General features: G+C 39.7%; 1 protein-coding gene across 3 annotated transcripts in view; it reads left to right on the top strand.

Annotated features, from left to right (window-relative positions):
* Positions 1-19,047, top strand: part of birc6 (baculoviral IAP repeat containing 6) — a 191,471-nt gene that overhangs the window by 87,161 nt on the left and 85,263 nt on the right. For 2 of the 3 annotated variants that reach the window (XM_061911095.1, XM_061911093.1), the window contains 11 exons: positions 1,748-1,908; positions 1,999-2,125; positions 2,275-2,385; positions 6,793-7,051; positions 7,135-7,706; positions 9,533-9,708; positions 9,784-9,880; positions 9,964-10,158; positions 13,695-13,895; positions 13,960-14,239; positions 14,325-14,581. In XM_061911095.1, the coding sequence (XP_061767079.1) occupies positions 1,748-1,908; positions 1,999-2,125; positions 2,275-2,385; positions 6,793-7,051; positions 7,135-7,706; positions 9,533-9,708; positions 9,784-9,880; positions 9,964-10,158; positions 13,695-13,895; positions 13,960-14,239; positions 14,325-14,581 (2,436 nt within the window). The remainder of the gene's footprint in view (positions 1-1,747; positions 1,909-1,998; positions 2,126-2,274; positions 2,386-6,792; positions 7,052-7,134; positions 7,707-9,532; positions 9,709-9,783; positions 9,881-9,963; positions 10,159-13,694; positions 13,896-13,959; positions 14,240-14,324; positions 14,582-19,047) is intronic. The other variant, XM_061911094.1, reaches the window with a different exon arrangement.

Below are 19,047 nucleotides of genomic sequence, written 5' to 3'. Positions count from 1 at the left end.
AACCGCGGGGTTCACACGAGTCTGCCGGTGTGCAAGACACTTGGGGTCACTTTCTTCCCGATGCCCTGATCCACCACCAAAAATTTCAGGAAGATGGGAGCATGTGGAAGGAAATTATGACTGACGCAATTTTTCTTCACATGGTGTCGATAATGGTGCCGAATTTAACATGTAGTTGCGTCCCTCGGACACCTGACTCCATCCATCCATCCATTTTCTACTGCTTCCCACTTTCGGGGTCGCGGGGTCAGCTCCAATCGGGCGGAAGGCAGGGTACACCCTAGCCAAGTTGCTACCTCATCACAGGGCCAACACAGATAGACAGACAACATTCACACTCACATCCACACACTAGGGACCATTTAGTGTTGCCAATCAACCTATCCCCAGGTCCATGTCTTTGGAGGTGGGAGGAAGCCGGAGTACCCGGAGGGAACCCACGCAGTCACGGGGAAAACATACAAACTCCACACAGAAATACTCATCACCAAAAAACTTCAGGAAGAACGAAGCATGTCCAAGAAGGTTATGACTATTATTATTTTCCACTATAAGGTGGCGATAATGGTGCCGAAATGAACATGCAGTTGAATCCCATCAGACACCCCGACTCATCACCCAAAAATTCAGGAAGATTGGAGGATGCGGAAGGAAATTATGACTGTTGCAATTTTTCACTACAAGTGGGCGATATTGGCACCAATGCAGTCAAGTTGCATCCCACCCAATACTCCCACTCACCATCAAAAATTTCACAAAGATAGAAATTTGTGTAAGGAACTTATAAGGTTTCACCACAAGTGGGCGATAATTGTGCCGCAGTAGCAGAGTCGTGTATAAAGAGATTATGGCCAACTAAACAACAAACCCCATGACTGCTACCAAGGACGGTAGCAGTCATTTTTGCTGTCGTTTTGACGTTAGTTTTTCTGATGATAAAAAGCAAAATAATACATGTCATCTTCCAAACATATTCCAGCTAATATATGCAACAAAGCAGAAAAAACGCCTTTGCATTTCGTGAAAGTATAATTTTGCGGTCGTATTTGACGCAGTCAGCTACTACATTTCTGCAGTGTTTCGTGACCAGTAGAAACTCTTAACACACACTCGACGGTGCAATAAAAGCAAAAAAAATACGCAGTAAGAACAAAAAAATTACTTATTACCCTCATTTTTCAAAAGTCGTTATTAGCTGCGGATGTACTTCGAATTGTGAAAGACCAGTCCGTTGGGAGGCCATTCTTTTGAATGGAGACAAGTTAGCAGCGTAGACATCACCAACTGATGCACAAAGGAGTTGTCCACCCCAGGTCCCGACGGGTAGGCTCATTCGTGATCACCTGATAACCTCTCCATGCAGGGGAGGGGGACAGAGCAGAAAAGAGAAACTGCAGATCAACTGGTCTAACAAGGGGTCTATTTAAAGGTTTGAGTATACAAATGAGTTTTAAGATGGGACTTAAATGCTTCTACTGATGTATCATCTCTAACTGTTTCCGGTAGGGCATTCCAGAGTACCTACAGACTTTTTTGGGCTCTGGAAAAAATTTGTGCCGTAATTGAAATTTATAGTTAACTCCTTATTATCGCTCGCGTAAACCTTGACAGCCCTATTATATAGGTATATATACATATATATACACACACACACACAAAAATGCAATGTTTGAGTCTTCTAGTAGTTGGTTTTTAGCAGTCATATTGCATTCTAATAAGGAATCCTATGTCCTGCCTTCTTTTCTAGCCTGCCAGACCAACAACGGCACAGACGACTCTCTTTTGAGGGCTCTCCATGGCAGTGCGTCTCCTCCTGGCAGCACCCTCATAGTCCAGCCCTCTTCCATTCCCATGCTGAGTGCTTGCTTTAACAAACTCTTCTCCATGCTGCAAGTTCACCATGTTCAGGTTTGCACTACGTTTTCACTCTCCAAATGCTCTTTTTAGAATATTTCAAGAAGTGCAGTTGTGATCACATCCAAACGTGTCTTCTCTCAGTTGGAGTCCCTCCTGCAATTGTGGATTACGCTCAGTCTCAACACAAGCTCAAGTGGCAATGAAGATAATGGATCCGACATCTTCCTGTTTAATTCAAGCCGAGTCCCCACCATTCCACTTAACCAAGGTCAGAAATTCACACAGTCATGGCCTGTGAATTTAAGCTGCTAGTAGTGTGTGCATATGATAGTAGAGTAATCTAGTGTTTGTATGTATGTATGTGTGTGTGTGTGCGTGCGTGCATATGCGTGTGTGTTTGTGTGTTCGTGTGTCCAGCATCCATTAGCAGTTTCCTCTCTGTGCTGGCCTGGTACCCAAACACTTCTCTGAGAACATGGTGCCTGGTGCTGCATTCATTGACCCTTATGACCAACATGCCCTGCCATGGTCAGTATTGTACTCTTACTTCTTTTAGCATCGAGAATGTTGTACTAAAAGCTCCATTGTCGCTTGGTGAAGCCTTTTCTTTTGCATGGAAATGTTTGAGTCCATTATAGGGTTGTACGGTAATTTTTTGTTCTTTTTTTAAATTTTATTTTTAAATTGATTAAGAATCGGTACAAATAAGAATTGTGATTCATTCAAAAAAGTTTTTTTTTTCGACACCCCTACTAAACATGCTTCACTACACACTGTAAGAGGATACAATAGCTAACCGCTTATAGCAAGCTAGAGCTCCTCAATGTGAACAGATGCCATGGCTGGCTCGACACAGACATCATCTAAAACAATACCAAATACTAGATTAGATTAGATTAGATAGTACTTTATTTATTCCTTCAGGAAAACAAAAATTTTCAGCACAATCCCATTCAAGATTAGACAAACATTACAGGGAGACAGAACAGGATTGCTGACGGGTCTGCCGGCTTCCAGTGCCCCTTACAAAAAAGGTGAGATACAGGTAAACAAATAGGGGGGAATGGGAGAAAAAAATAGAATATTAAAATAAAAATAAAAAATTGGTCTAAGCCTGGGCCCTGGAGAGGGGGTCCAGACTGAGACCAAGGGAAAAAAACAACAGCAACTCATAGCCAAAGTACACATCCCCCTTACATGTGTGTAAGAGGGAAACATCAAACATCAAAGAAGACAAAGGACATTAAAGACATTAAAGCAGCGGATACAACCAGCCACTTCTACATACAGCTATGAATAAACATTTAGAGCTGTATATAGTCGATACAACAATGATTACATCGATATGTTTTAATTGTCTCAAAATCTTTTGTATGACCCTGTAACTAGTTGGTATTGGAATAATACTCAAATTTGTAGTATCAACCAAAACGTATGTAAAGTATCCAAACAGACGAATAAGTGCTTATTACATTTAAACAGAAGTGTAAATAGAACATGTTAAAACAGAAAGTAAGCAGATATTAACAGTAATTTCATAAGTAGATTACCAATCAATTTTCTACAGATTTTGCCTCATAATTTTGACAAAATATTACATTCAGAAATGACATAGGTTAATGCATCAGTAGCCATATTAGGAGCTTTTGTTTGCTTACTTACTACTGAAAGACATGTTTACAGTTCACTGTTATTTGTTGACAAAATTGTTCTTTGTTTGCAATAAGGAAAATATGTTTATTATATCATATAAGATTTTTAGTTAAAATAAATAATGACATTTGTTTATGGTTCCCTTTGTTTTGAAAAGTATTGAAATACATTTTGGTACCAGTACTGGTACCAACATATTTGTATCGGCAAAACCCTTGTCCAATATGTTGAAATGTTAACAATTAATCACTGAGAATTATGAAAATAACTACAAACCTACATTTTTTTTACTCCTTCGCTAACAGCCATTACGATATTTTTCGGACTATAAGGCACACTTAAAATCCTTTTATTTTCTCAAAAATCGACAGTGGGGCTTCACGGTGGCAGAGGGGTTAGTGCGTCTGCCTCACAGTACGAAGGTCCTGCAGTCCTGGGTTCAAATCCAGGCTCGGGTGGGTTCCCTCCGGGTACACCGGCTTCCTCCCACTTCCAAAGACATGCACCTGGGGATAGGTTGATTGGCAACACTAAATTGGCCCTAGTGTGTGAATGTGAGTGTGAATGTTGTCTGTCTATCTGTGTTGGCCCTGCGATGAGGTGGCGACTTGTCCAGGGTGTACCCCGCCTTCTGCCCGATTGTAGCTGAGATAGGCGCCAGCGCCCCCCGCGACCCCGAAAGGGAATAAGCGGTAGAAAATGGATGGATGGAAATCGACAGTGCGCCTTATAACCCGGTGCGCCTAATGTACGGAATAATTTTGGTTCTGCATACGGACCCCGGAACTATATTATTTGGTACCTAGTGTAATGATAAGTGTGACCAATAGTAGCATTCACAAATAAGAGATATGTATAGACTGTAAGATGTCAGTAAACATCACCAAAACTTTAAATTATCTATTGAGTCTATAGAGCAGGGGTCGGCAACCCGCGGCTCCGGAGCCGCATGCGGCTCTTTGGCAACTCTGATGCGGCTCAGCTGCACAATCGCCGACCCCCCAGATTGTTGTGGGGAGATTCCGGAATTCAATGCCTCTCCCGGACATCACCCGGAGTCAACGTTCTCCAATTTTCACATATAAAGGGCGTGCCGTGATTATATTACTCTTAATATCCTCTTGAACGTCATCGCGCCCGCCGGATTCACGGAATGCTATTTGCGTCCTCTTGAACGTCATCACGCCCGCCATTCACGCCCCTCCCTACGTGGTTGAGGTGGGCAGGGTTTGGTGCTCGCGGGGTGTATAACATAGTCAGGGTTTGTCGTGGATGCAAAGGATTCTGGGTATTTGTTGTGTTGTGTTACTGTGAGGATTTTCTCCTGAAATGTGTTTGTCATTCCTCTTTTGTGTGGGTTCACAATGTGGCGCATATTAGTAGGAGTGTTAAAGTTGTTTATATCCCAACCGTCAGTGTACTCTGTGTCACCCAGTATGCCTTCCAGTCGTGTGCGTGCATCTGCGGAAGCCTCTTACAACATGTTGCTGGACTTGCAAGCAGTTTGTATATGTTGTAGAAGGTGTTTAAGGCAATGGCTTCATAGCATGCCCTTATTCTTGTCATCTGGGTGACCACCAGCAGATATTGGCGAGAATAGTTGCGGCTCCCATTGTCTTCTTCTATTTGTGAAACGGGTCGAAATGGCTCTTTGAGTGGTAAAGGTTGCCGACCCCTGCTATAGAGCATAAGACACGGCACTCAAAAATCTGTCAACATTTTTTAGTACGACCTTGGTAAGCTATGAAGCTGCACCTTTTGATGGATTGTCAGAGCATTACGGCTACTGTAGTCAGACATACGAGTATTATGGTGTGTGTATAATGACCACAAAATGGCACCCATTAGCATACATATTATTTGGCGTTTGGTTTTGCAATATTATGCAATACCAACCCTTCTTACCTTTTGGGACATGTGATCTGTAATTGGGATCTGCATAAGTCCTGAAAATTTGCACGCGTCTGCTTTTGTAGCCCCTTCCGACCGCATAGTCGATAAGCTTAGTCTTTTTCAACTATCTTTTTGTTATAGGGCACTCATCCTCCGCTGTTGCCATTTCAAATATAAAGTAGCAGAATGTTGTAACTTATATTGTCAACTATTGTCAGTAGACTCGCTATGAAAGCGCTAAAAACTATTGGTGTAGTGGGTTTACATAATTCGTCCACGGAACTTTAGTTATTTGCATTCCGGTCGGACGGTTTTTCACGGGACAAATGTACGTGTTGTTGCACGAGTGACCCACGATGAGGAGATATTGCTCCTTTATTGATTTAAGTTAAGTCTGAATGTCATTAAAACAGTTAGCTCCTAGTACTTCTTCGACTCCCGCCCTTGCACGCTGCACCGGTACAACAAAGATGATAGGGAAAAGACGCTGTCGAAGGTGAGCCAAGTGAAAAGGACCGCTTACAAAACGGCGCATCCTCAAGCAACTGTCAGAAAGCGACTTAAGGATGATCTGTAAAACATAAATTAATGCAACATTTTGACCAAAGAACCAACAATGCATATTATGTAGACCATAAGGAAGTGTTTTCAGTTTAGAAAAAAAAAAAAAAAAAGATTTCTTTAATGCGCCTTATAATCCTGTGCACCTTTTGTATGAAAATAGACCTGAATAGACCCGCTCATCGGCAGTGCGCCTTATAACCCGGTGCGCCCTATGGTCCGGAAAATATGGTAATTTAAAACATTTCGAAAATACATTTTGTTGTCAATCGCCACATTGCACTTTAAAGTTTGCGAAGCATCTTCTTCTTTCATTTTCAAGGCTTAAATTGTCTAAATTAACTAAACATTTCAATACTACTTACTCTTGGCCATTGGAGGAGTCAATCCAATCAGACATTGTGCCGTTTAGTATCGTGGCCACTGATTGGCTCAGCTTCAGACAGCATACAGATCTGCATTTACGAGTGTAATGGAGCCCTCATAATAACACAAACATGTATTTAGAAGGTTTTTTTAAGCTCTTGCTGTGAAAATATAAAATAAATCTCACTTGACAGGATTTAATCTACCCCGGTCATACCCGGAACCAACTAACAGCGATAAACAAGGGATTACTGTACGATTATTGTCAAGGATGCTTTCTTTATTGTCCGCATGCATTCTGTGTGTCCACTTACCACCGCTGGTACATGCTAACATACTACATGCTGGCATGCGTACAGCGACTTCTATGTTGCTGTAATTACAACTTTGTGCTCCAGTCTAAAAGTAGATAAAATGTAATAGCAATATCTCTTGTCAAACCACATATTTATGAACCTTCAGCCTCCAGTAATGGGATGAGTTCACCGGAAAGCACTGCGCAGCAGATGGTGTCCGATCTGACGCTGGTCCATGTTCTGGTGCGCTTCCTGTCGGGCAGCAACACCAGTGGAACTAACCAACACAGCTCTCAAGTGGGACCCACTGCCACTCAAGCTTTGCACGAGTTTCTGAGTCGCTTGCAGGTGCACCTTTCTTCCACCTGTCCACAAATGTTCAGCGAGTTCCTCTTAAAACTTCTGCACATCCTGTCCACAGAAAGGTAAGCAGGATGCTTTGAATTGATGAATACTTGATGAATTCTGCTTGTAATTTGGGAGCTAATTTGACATATTGATACTTCAGGGGTCCGTTCCAGTCGGGTCAGGGTCCTCTGGATGCACAGGTAAAGCTGTTGGAGTTTACATTGGAGCAGAACTTCGAGGTGGTCTCCGTGTCCACGATCTCTTCAGTCATCGAGTCTGTCACGTTCCTGGTTCACCACTACATCACTTGCGCCGACAAAGTGGTCTCACGCAGCGGCTCGGACAGCTCTGTGGGAGCTCGAGCCTGCTTTGGAGGCCTTTTTGCCAACATCATTCGCCCTGGAGATGCAAAAGCCGTCTGCGGTGAAACCACACGCGATCAGCTGATGTTCGACCTCCTTAAGTTGGTCAACGTGCTCGTGCAGTTTCCTCTGTCAGGGGACAGAGAATTCAGTGGTCGGATATCAACGGCTTGCAGCGGAGCAGCCGATAGCAGTGTGTCAGACGAAGAGAAAGTCTGTGGCAGCAAAGAAAGTGTGGCCGGAGGATCGTCATCCAGTCAGGGACCGTCTGCTGGAGTGGCTGATCTGGTCCTCGCTAATCAGCAGATAATGAGTCAGATCTTGTCTGCCCTCGGTCAATGCAACAGCAGCGCCATGGCCATGATTATAGGTAAGAACTGCATGCTGACAATGTGCAGGATTTCCTTTGACAATCACAGCAACAATTACCTAATTTGCAGTCCGCACTCGTGAATTTTGACTCCTTAATGTAGATTAGGGTGTCTAGAGTGTCTTTTGTTGGCCCACGTCTTATTCTGAAAACAAAAAAACAGCCCGCATCTGAAGACCACAAGAAAGGTTTAAGGTGACATGAAAAAGTCAGCATACGTGCATGTGATATGTCCACAAAAACACGGAAATTACGGAAACATTAATTAACAAGCGTCAAACTATCACTTCAACATTTTTTTGGTGAAATATTGTAGCATGTCAGGACAAAAGTCAAAGGAGAAGTGTCAAAAGATGGGGCTAATTGTTTTAATGACATTCAGAGTTTGTTTTCTTATCAGCAATCAAGTACAGGTTATCCACGGACTCTAAAATAATCTTGCTAGTTAGAGCATAGTTAGCATCATCTAGCTAGTTTACGTGTTGCAGCCTGCATTCACTCTCTGAGCCACAATGTTGACGGTTTTCTACTTTGCTGCTATTCATATTTGTGTAGTGTGTCCAAACTTTTGGCCTGTACTGTACATCCCTAATTATTAGTGTAACAATAGCAACACAATATTTTAACTAGTTCGTTTTTCTATTGTTACATACAATTGTTTGAGCAAAACAAAGTTAGTTTTAAGCAATAACTAAACAAAATAAAGCATAAATTTAAATTAATTTGGTTTTGGATCTCAAAGTTCTCCCGCGTCCAAGGAATCATTTAAAACAATAACAAAAAGGACAACAAAAATTACTGCACTGCGAAAATAAAAATATTTAGCCACTCTTATCGATTTCAATATAGAAACTACCTCTCGTATCGAAACCTACAATTCATGGATCGATTTGCATTCCTCCGTCGTGTACACTGACAGTGACAATGTTGACTCACCAACAGTTGTTTTTATATTATCGTCTCTCTAACTCTTATTAATCTACTTTAATTTCCTGTTAATATCTGCTTACTTTCTGCTCTAACGTGGATCCAGCTACGCTTCTTAAAGTTTTACTTACCACTTATTTCTGGGTGTCGTTTCAAACTATTTTAGCATTTAGCTCAACTATTAGCATGTCTGCATCTGGCTTGTTCTCAGTGTGTAACATGTTCAGCCTCGTCTCCATACTTGATAACGATACTAAAGAAACCAGTAAAAGCAGTATATCTTTTGTAATGGACGTAATTACTATTTCGGAGTGCAGCTCCACGCTATGTATGATAATACATAATTAGCTGCCGGGGGACCAAAAATAAATATCAGTCAGACAGGATCAGTGTTTGTGATCGGCATTAAAAGTTTACTTTTATAGCACTTTTATATACCTTTACGTATATGGCCCTTAATCACAAATGTCTTAAAGGGCTGCGCAAGCCACAACGACATCCTCGGCTCAGATCCTACATCAGAACAAGAAAAAACTCAACCCAATTGGAACAATGTGAAACCTTTGGGTGTCCAGTACAATGGATGCCGAGTGAATACGGTTAATATTGTGAGAGTCCAGTCTTGCATGCAGACAAGTCGGGGCACCGAAAATATGAATTTATTATGTGTGGAAAAAATTACTATTTATTTAGTTGTTTATTTTCCACAAAGGTAATAACATTTTTCGTTATCTGATTTTGTCGTTTATATGGTCTAATGAATCCTTATAAACCCTAATCATTGGATTGGTTTGTATAGGCGTGTATGTGGCCATCGGTGGCAATGTTTGGACACATAGCTTTAGATCATTATTCATGGTATATTCTGCCTTTTTAAAACCACACTCTTTGTTCTTTAGGAGCCAGTGGTCTTCACCTAACAAAACATGAAAACTTTCACGGGGGTCTGGATGCCATTTCGGTGGGTGATGGCCTTTTCACCATCCTCACTACCCTTAGCAAGAAAGCCACCTCTGTGCAAGTCATGTTGCAGCCCATCCTCACATACATGGCCTGTGGATACATGGGTCGACAGGTGGACATAACACACTTAATTTGGCATACATTTAGTTTTTGAAAATGTTTTATTTTGTTTATTTCCATTCTTAAGGGGTCTCTTTCCACTTGTCAGCTGTCTGAGCCTCTTTTGTGGTTCATTCTCCGGGTACTGGATACGAGTGAGGCTCTCAAAGCATTCCATGACATGGGTACGTATACACACTGCTACATTAGGATCAATTAATTCAATTGATGTCATCCTGTTGACATGTATCACTCTTTTTCTAACTAGGTGGTGTGCAGCTGATTTGTAACAACATGGTGACCAGCACTCGGGCAATTGTGAACACAGCGCGCAGCATGGTGTCCACCATCATGAAGTTCTTAGATTCTGGTCCTGGAAAGGCGTCAGACGGCAACCTTAAAGGCCGAATGATGACATCCGAGCCGGACAATGCAGAGGGACTCCACAACTTTGCCCCATTAGGTGCGTAAATGCAGTTCAAAGTCTGCCAAAAACACAAATTAGCAGATAGATTAAAAATATGCACGCAGTTAACATTTTCTTACATATTAAAATAAATAACTCCATTCCCATTTAAAAAATTCATGCATCACAATCAATAAATGTCAATGATAATTTCATTCAATACTAGGTGTGCCACTGATCAGATTTCCACAAAACAAGTATGGATTTTATAGGCTTGCATGTAAAATATGTGCTATAATGTCCGATACAATCAGTCCTGCAGTGTGTTTATTTGTGCAAAGCTGGACAGCCAGTCAAAAAGGATCTGTTACATTGCAGCATGCCTTGTTTTGAGTTTGTGTGTTCTACTATGTTTAGTGTTTTTATTTTTGTGGCTCTTCCTGTTTTGTTGGTGTTTGCCCTGTAACTGCTTTACGCCTGTTCCCTGAGCACTTCTCCCCGTACCTGTTTTCTGTTGCTAATTACGACTATTTATGTTGACCCTGAAACACTATTCTTTGTCGGGACAATATTCTTTCCATTATGATGTCATGTCCGGACGTACTTTGTGGACACCGTCTGCTCCATGCACATTGTGAGTTTGTTACTGTTATCTAGCATTCTGGTTTTGTCATACTTGCCAACCCTCCCGGATTTTCCGGGAGACTCCCGAAATTCAGCGCCTCTCCCGAAAACCTCTCGGGAAAAATTTTCTCCCAAAATTCAGACGGAGCTGGAGGCACGCCCACTCCAGCTCCATGAGAACCTGACTCAATGTTGTGACCCTCTTAAACAGGACAATACTGCCATCTACTGTACATAGAATAGAATGTCTGTTCTGAAGCCCAGAGTAAAGAGACGTAACTTCATCACGTCGCCTGGTTATTGACTACAACCCAATAATTACATCGTAGATGAGCAAAATGAAGAAATACGCTTGCAAGTTCCAGAACGATTGGAAACAAGAATGTCTGTTTATCCAGGAGAGTTCGAAGGGAAAGGGGTTTGTTGCCTGTAAATTTTGTAGAACAGACTTCTCCATTGAACATGGTGAACGGATATACTCAGCCATGAACGGTTAGTCAGCAAAGCACAAAGCATCCGCAGCGCAGCATCGTTCACAACCCAGTATTATGGCCCACCTCGCAAAATGGACACCCAATGGTGTATCTTATGCTGAGACAAAAATGGCTATGCTGATAGCTGGAAGCAACATCCCGTTCTCATTTGCGGATGTCTACAAAAAATCCGTGAAGGATGTTCCCGGATTCGGAGATCGCTCGCCAATACGCAAATGGAAGAACAAAGGTTACTCAAATAGTGAAAGGTAAGTGTTGTTGTTTTTTAGTAACCAGCAAGCACAGTACAGTTAGTAGAACAACTGTGTTTTTATTAATGTGTATTTGATAGGTGCTGTCTGAAATTCAACTATTTATTTTATTTTTTATTTATATATTTATGATAAAATAAATATATATAGCTAGAATTCACTTAAAGTAAAGTATTTCATATATATATATATATATATATATATATATATATATATATATATATATATATATATATATATATATATATATATATATATATATATATATATATATATATATATATATATATATATATATAAAATACTCGAGTTGGTGAATTATACGCCACCCCTCTTAACCACGCCCCACCCTCCACCTCACGAAATCGGAAGTCTCAAGGTTGGCAAGTATGGGTTTTGTTTACTTTGTAGTCCGTCCAGTTAAATTTTTGTCGTGCATAGCTTTCCCTATGCTTTCAGAGTACTTCCCTGTTGCTCCCACCTTTTGTTTTGTCATCAACTATTTTTCATCTGCACATTGCCTCCTCGGCTGTCTGCATTAAGAAATCACAACAACCTTTGCCGTCTTACACAACGTGTTCCTGACAAATGTCGTCCAATAAGCACACAAGGTGGGTCTTTTCTTGTATTTTAGTCAAGTTATTTATAAATGGTAAACATGGTGGGCTGTAGGCTATGTGGAGTTAGCAGTTTCACAACAGCTAAGCGCACAATAGCACACATGCTAGACATATGTAATAAGTGAAAATATTGCTGTCTAAAATGCACATTTGTCAATATAAACAAGTTGCCACGCCTTAGCTCACTGCTCCCCTCACTTCCCAGGGGATTATCAAGGGGATGGGTCAAATGCAGAGGACGAATTTCACCACACCTAGTGCTTGTGTGTGACAACCATTGGTACTTTAACTTTTTAAATTTAACAAATGAGGATTGTTTTTTTTACGTGGAAACAAATTAAAGAAATATATTGTATGAATAGATATTTATTCAATCCCTTTTTGAGCAAAACGGCAATCTTGAAATCCAAAACACCGCCAAAGCATTTTTCAACTTTCATTCCAATGTTCCTGTTCATATGGCGATATGTATGTTTAAAAGTGAATATTTATAATGTTTGAAAGTAAAGTTTTCTTTGTAAAATCTAGCATGTGTATTAGGGATGATGTTCGAAACCAGTTCTCCCGATTGTTCAATAAGAAAAGAACCGATACCATGGATTCAAATCCTTTTTTGAGAACCGGTTCCCTTTATCGAAGCCACTATGCCGTATTTTCACGACCTTAGGGCGCACCGTGTTAAAAGGCGTCGTGTCAAATACAAGTGCTATTTCTGTATTTAACGCATAAATAAGGCGCAGCGTATTTTTGGGTGCAGGCATGGTTAAACATACGCTATCTTAATACATACAAATCCATCAAAGTCCTCCTCTTTGGTGTTCGAAATGAACAGCTGGGGAAGTTCTCCATCAAACACGCCAGATTCCCTCTCCTCATTTTCATAGTCAGTCTCGTTGTCCATTAGCATAGCAAGCTAGCACAACATTAATAGTCGATTTGTATTGCCCCGTTGTGCGTATCGAATCGCTACCGTGCTGGTCCCCTTCTTCTGCACAGTGTGCTTCACCAAGATTTCAAAAGTGAGCGGCACCTCGTCCATGTTGGAGATGTGTTTGCCAGCAATTTTTATATTTACAACGCACATAGCACCACTATATGCTCATTGGGGCCGTGCGATTAGCGTCCTCTCTCACCTGAAACCTTCACCCTTTAACGCATGTTGTCCTCAGTCACGTCCGCTTTTCCTCCATATAAACAGCGTGCCTGCCCAGTCATATAACATCTATGGCTTTTGGAACTCAGTGCACACAACAACCTATTTGGATTTGATAAGCGATTCAATAAGGAATCAGTTTGATAAGGGGATTAGATAATGGCATCGAACTGGATAATTTCTTAACGAATTTCATCACTAATATTTATATATTTTATCTGTTATTTGAGACCTACATGAAAGACCAGCAGTTGCCACTGGTATACAGCCTGTGTTGCATTGTACAATAACAATAATTATAAAAACAGCAGAATGAGATAACAAAAATATGTTAATACTAATTACACAGACTTATTTTTAAATATATGTAAATAGTTTTTAGCATGAAAATATGTATATGCATCAACAATTAGAGTCAGGAAGAAAGTACATGATTTCTGCCTCTTCACAGGTACAATAACATCAAGCAGCCCCACAGCTCAACCAGCAGAAGTCCTCCTTCAAGCGACGCCGCCTCACCGCCGGGCTCGTTCTGCAGCCTGGTCCTACATCTTCCTTCCAGAGGAGGCTTGGTGTGACCTCACCATTCATCTCCCTGCTGCCGTGCTGCTGAAGGAGCTCCACATTCAGCCACATCTTGCTTCTCTTGCTAGTAAGTAAATAGGACATATTAGGACTGTGTAAGATGCTGATGATATACTCTTTCCACCAACTAGCTTGCCCATCCTCGGTCTCTGTTGAGATCAGCGCTGACGGAGTTAACATGTTGCCGCTCTCCACTCCGGTCATCACCAGCGGCCTTACATACATCAAGATCCAGTTGGTCAAAGCGGAGGTTGCATCAGCTGTATGTTTGAGGCTTCACCGGCCACGCGATGCCAGCACCCTTGGCCTGTCACAAATCAAACTCTTGGGTCTGACAGCATTTGGCAACACTTCTTCTGCAACAGTCAACAATCCCTTCTTGCCTTCGGAGGACCAAGTCTCTAAAACCAGGTATCAAAACCCCCTCTCTTTGAAAATGGATCCATTTTCGTCTGCTGGTCATTTTGATGTCAACCCTTTTCTACTAACTGTACAGCATCGGATGGTTGCGTCTCCTTCATCATTGCCTGACCCACGTCAGTGACCTGGAGCCCATGATGGCCAGTGCAGCCGCACCTACTGCTAACCTGCTTCAGACCTGTGCCGCGCTGCTCATGTCACCTTACTGCGGCATGCACTCACCAAACATTGAAGCCGTTTTAGTCAAGATCGGCCTGCAGTCTACACGTATTGGTCTTAAACTCATCGACATTCTCTTGAGAAACTGTGCTGCCACTGGCACCGACCCTTCCAGTGAGTATACCCTTTTTTATCTACTTCAGGGGTCACCAACGCGGTGCTCGCGGGCACCAGGTAGCCCGTGAGGACGAGATGAGTAGCCCGCTGGCCTGTTCTAAAAATAGCTCAAATAGCAGCACTTACCGGTGAGCTGCCTCTATTTTTTAAAATTTTATTTATTTACTACCTTTGCTCGACATTTTTTATTTTAAGAGAGACAAAACTCAAATAGAATTTGAAAATCCAAGAAAATATTTTAAAGACTTGGTCTTCACTTGTTTAAATTAATTCATTTATAACTTTCAAAAAGACAATTTTTCATAGCGAGTCTACTGACAATGACTTTAGGTTTTTTAAACACATATACCTTTTTACCTTTTTAAATTCCTTCCTCTTCTTTCCTGACAATTTAAATCAATGTTAAAGTAAATTTATTTTTTTTATTGTAAAGAATAATAAATACATTTTAATTTAATTCTTAATTTTAGCTTGTGTTTTTTTGACAAAGAATATTTGTGAACTCTTTCTTCAAACTTATTATGATTAAAATTCCCAAAAATTATTCTGGCAAATCTAGAAAATCTTTAGAATCAAATTGACGGCGTTTCGCAGTGGGAGAGTGGCCGTGCGCAACCCGAGGGGCCCTGGTTCAATCCCCACCTAGTACCAACCTCGTCACGTCCGTTGTGTCCGGAGCAAGACATTTCACCCTTGCTCCTGATGGGTGCTGGTTAGCGCCTTGCATGGCAGCTCCCTCCATCAGTGTGTGAATGGGTAAATGTGGAAATAGTGTCAAAGCGCTTTGAGTACCTTGAAGGTAGAAAAGCGCTGTACAAGTACAACCCATTTATCATTTAAATTTAAATCTTATTTCAAAGTCTTTTGAATTTCTTTTCAAAATTTTGTTCTGGAAAATCTAAAAGAAATAATGATTTGTTTTTGTTAAAAATATAGCTTGATCCAATTTGTTATATATTTTAACAAAATGCAGATTGGATTTTAACCTATTCAAAACATGTCATCAAAATTCAAAAATTGATCTTAATCAGGAAAAATTACTAATGATGATCCATAAATTATTTTTTTTATTTTTTCAAAAAGATTCGAATTAGCTAGTTTTCTTCTTCTTTTTTTCCGTTGAATTTTGCATTTTAAAGAGTCGAAATTGAAGATAAACTATGTTTCAAAATTAAATTTTAATTTTTTCCTGTTTTCTCTTCTTTTAAACCGTTCATTTACTGGTAAGAGTTTTTTTTATAATTCTCTACAAAAAACCTTCCTTAAAAGGAAAAAAAATGTACGATGGAATGACCGACAGAAATACCCATTTTTATTTATATATATATATATATATATATATATATATATATATATATGTATGTATATATATATATATATATATATATATATATATATATATATATATATATATATATGTATATATATGTGTGTGTGTATATATATATATATATATATATATATATATATATATATATATATATATATATATATATATATATACATATATATATTTATATATAATAACAGAGTTAAAGGTAAATTGAGAAAATTGGCTGTTTCTGTCAATTTATTTAAGTGTGTATCAAACTGGTAGCCCTTCGCATTAATCAGTACCCAAGAAGTAGCTCTTAGTTTCAAAAAGGTTGGTGACCCTTGATATACTTGTTCATGTGTCACCATGTGTAGTTTTGTTTAGCGATGGGCTTTGAATAATTCCCTTGATTGACTATGGAAAATATAAGTGATTATTTTTAATATTCTGTTTTACAAATTGTATTGTTTCTTTAAAATGTCACTGTATGGTTTAGTACCTACCTTGGTTTTAAAGTAATACTTTAGCTCAAAACTGCTTTGTTAGAACAGCTAAACTGCTTTGTTTGAGCAGCTAACCAATACTATTCTCCAAAAAAAAACATACAATTGCTTGTATTCCGTCTCGTGAAGTGAAAACCAGTGGTGGTCAACAAAGCCTATATGGCTGTTGTACAGCAAGCAGCGCGTGAACTCTCTAAAGAGAGTGAACTCTCTAAAGTACTAAATAGGCTGAACTCTACGAAGCAGATGTGAACAAAACATCTAACTATGCAAAGGAATAGATCCCTATACTTTTTCCCCCCAAAAAATGTCAAGTGATATCGACAATTACCGTATTTTTCGGATTATAAATCGTTCCGGAGTATATGTCGCACCGGCCGAAAATGCATAATAAAGAAGAAAAAAACATATATACGTCGCACTGGTGTATAAGTCGCATTTTTGGGGGAAATGTATTTGATAAAATCCAATATCAAGAATAGACATTTGAAAGGCAATTTAAAATAAAGAATAGTGAACAACAGGCTAATAAGTGTACATTATATGACGCATAAATAACTAACGGCAAACGTGCCTGGAATGTTAACATAACATATTATAGTAAGAGTCATTCAAATAACTATAACATATAGAATATGCTATACGTTTACCAAACAATCTGTCACTCCTAATCGATAAATCCGATGAAATTTTCTTCCTCGATGTCGCTTCCAAACAACTCTGCCAACTCCAAAGGTATGCGCCGCTTCCTCTTGTCGTTTTCTGCTGCATATTTCACTAGGTCCAGCTTGTAATCTGCAGTACATGATTTCCTTTTCGGTGCCATTTTTGTTCAGCCCTTCTCAGTTTTTTTAAGTTTACGTTGAAATGATCCATCTTAATAGCTACGGCAGTAGCATATAGCAGTTAGCATCCCATGACCCACAATGCACTTCTGCTATGACCCTCCCCCGCCGAATTCTTATTGGTTGACGTGTGTGTGACGATTGCTGACGTGTGTGTGACGATTGTTGACATTTTCTTCGTCTCTTCCGCGAATGAGACAAATACTATTATTTGATATTGTGTAATCTGCAGTACATGATTTCCTTTTCGGTGCCACTTTTCTTTTGTAAAGTGAATCTGTAAAGCAAATATGGGCATCTACATCAACAATATGATTTGCCTTAGTAGCTAGACAGGACAAAAAAAATAATAACAATTTGGGGCTTGACCCCCAGAACAGTACCATTTTAACTGTATGTAATATGCCTTTTAAAAAGCGATACAAATTTTTAGGTAATACTGTATGACAAACAATGCAGTAGTTGTATGTAATCATAATTTACCACCTTTACCTTTCAGAGTCAACTAATGTGTCTCGTTCATGGTGCTTTTGTGTCACGTAACAATAGGAATTGTTATTGTTTATTTTGCTGATGTCTTTGAATGACGGACTGGAGGTCAGAGTTGACCACAAGCGATATGTGTCTCTGTAGCAAGGGTAATGCTCGATTGTTCAGTGTGTATTGTCAGTGCACAGAATGGACTGAAACACGTCAAGTACACCATAGGCATTTTCTCAGCGGAGGCTGGATTTTGCCTGGGCTACCTCGTTGGGTTGGCAACATAGTTGGTCATGTTTTTAATGTTTTTTTCCCCTGTGTTTGGTGGATGTCGTCCGCTTCTTGTCCACTGCTCCTTTTACACTCACATTCTCAATTCCAGTGGTTGAGGGGCATCATTGTGTCGATCTCTGGCTGTGAACAATCACTTGTTAAAGCAGCAGCCGTGAAGCTTGTACCTCACATTTATGCTTGCCAGTTAAAGCGTAACAAAAAAAAGAGACAGCTCAGATCTAAAAATAGTTGATATACCACTGTTTATTTTAAACTATCTTAGCTACATGTTAGAGGTGACAAGTGGTTAAATATATACAATTAGATCATTTTATAAATCATTGATAAAATGGCTGCCCGGCCACACTTTAAGCAGTCCTGGTTTTCGAGGTATCTTTTTAGTAAATTGAAAGGAAAGTTCAAGTGTAAATTTGAAGAGTCTGAATGATTAATTTTGTTTGTAGTAAAGTTTATTAGTAGTTTCAGTTTGTAGTCTTTTTCTCCATCTCTACTGAACAATGGTGACACACTGCTCTTATCTTATCCACTTCGCTAATTTAACTTGTAAGGCCAAGTGTTAAAACGAACACTTCCAGTTTCTCCACTTTAAATCTGTACTGTGTTGGAACTAGTACACTTCTGCACTAAACCAAATGTTAATAAATGGTAATACATTTAATTTCTATTCAATTCTAATATTTGTGCATAGGATTACAATCGATAAATGGGAAAGTGTATCTGATAATGTTTACGTCTTGTTTGGATGCCACAGTGGTATTAGAAATAATAGTGCATAATATATAGAGCAAATGTGTCATGCTGGATGTCATGTTTTCAAACCACTTTGCCTCTGCTTTTTGATATTTTATTATTCTTGATCAATTCCACAAAGCGGTCAGAATTCTTAAAAATGAATCAATATTATTAATCCATGACTATGCCCATCCTTGCACATTTGATTAATCACGCATACTTTATTTTGTCGTGAGATCAATAAATACAGCAATCTTGTTCTTCTATTTAAAATTGTCCACCTGCTGGGCATGT

This window comes from Nerophis ophidion, linkage group LG09, assembly GCF_033978795.1.
Source record: "Nerophis ophidion isolate RoL-2023_Sa linkage group LG09, RoL_Noph_v1.0, whole genome shotgun sequence".
In the NCBI taxonomy this organism is placed as follows: domain Eukaryota; kingdom Metazoa; phylum Chordata; class Actinopteri; order Syngnathiformes; family Syngnathidae; genus Nerophis; species Nerophis ophidion.
This window is presented reverse-complemented; position numbering and strand designations above follow the sequence as displayed.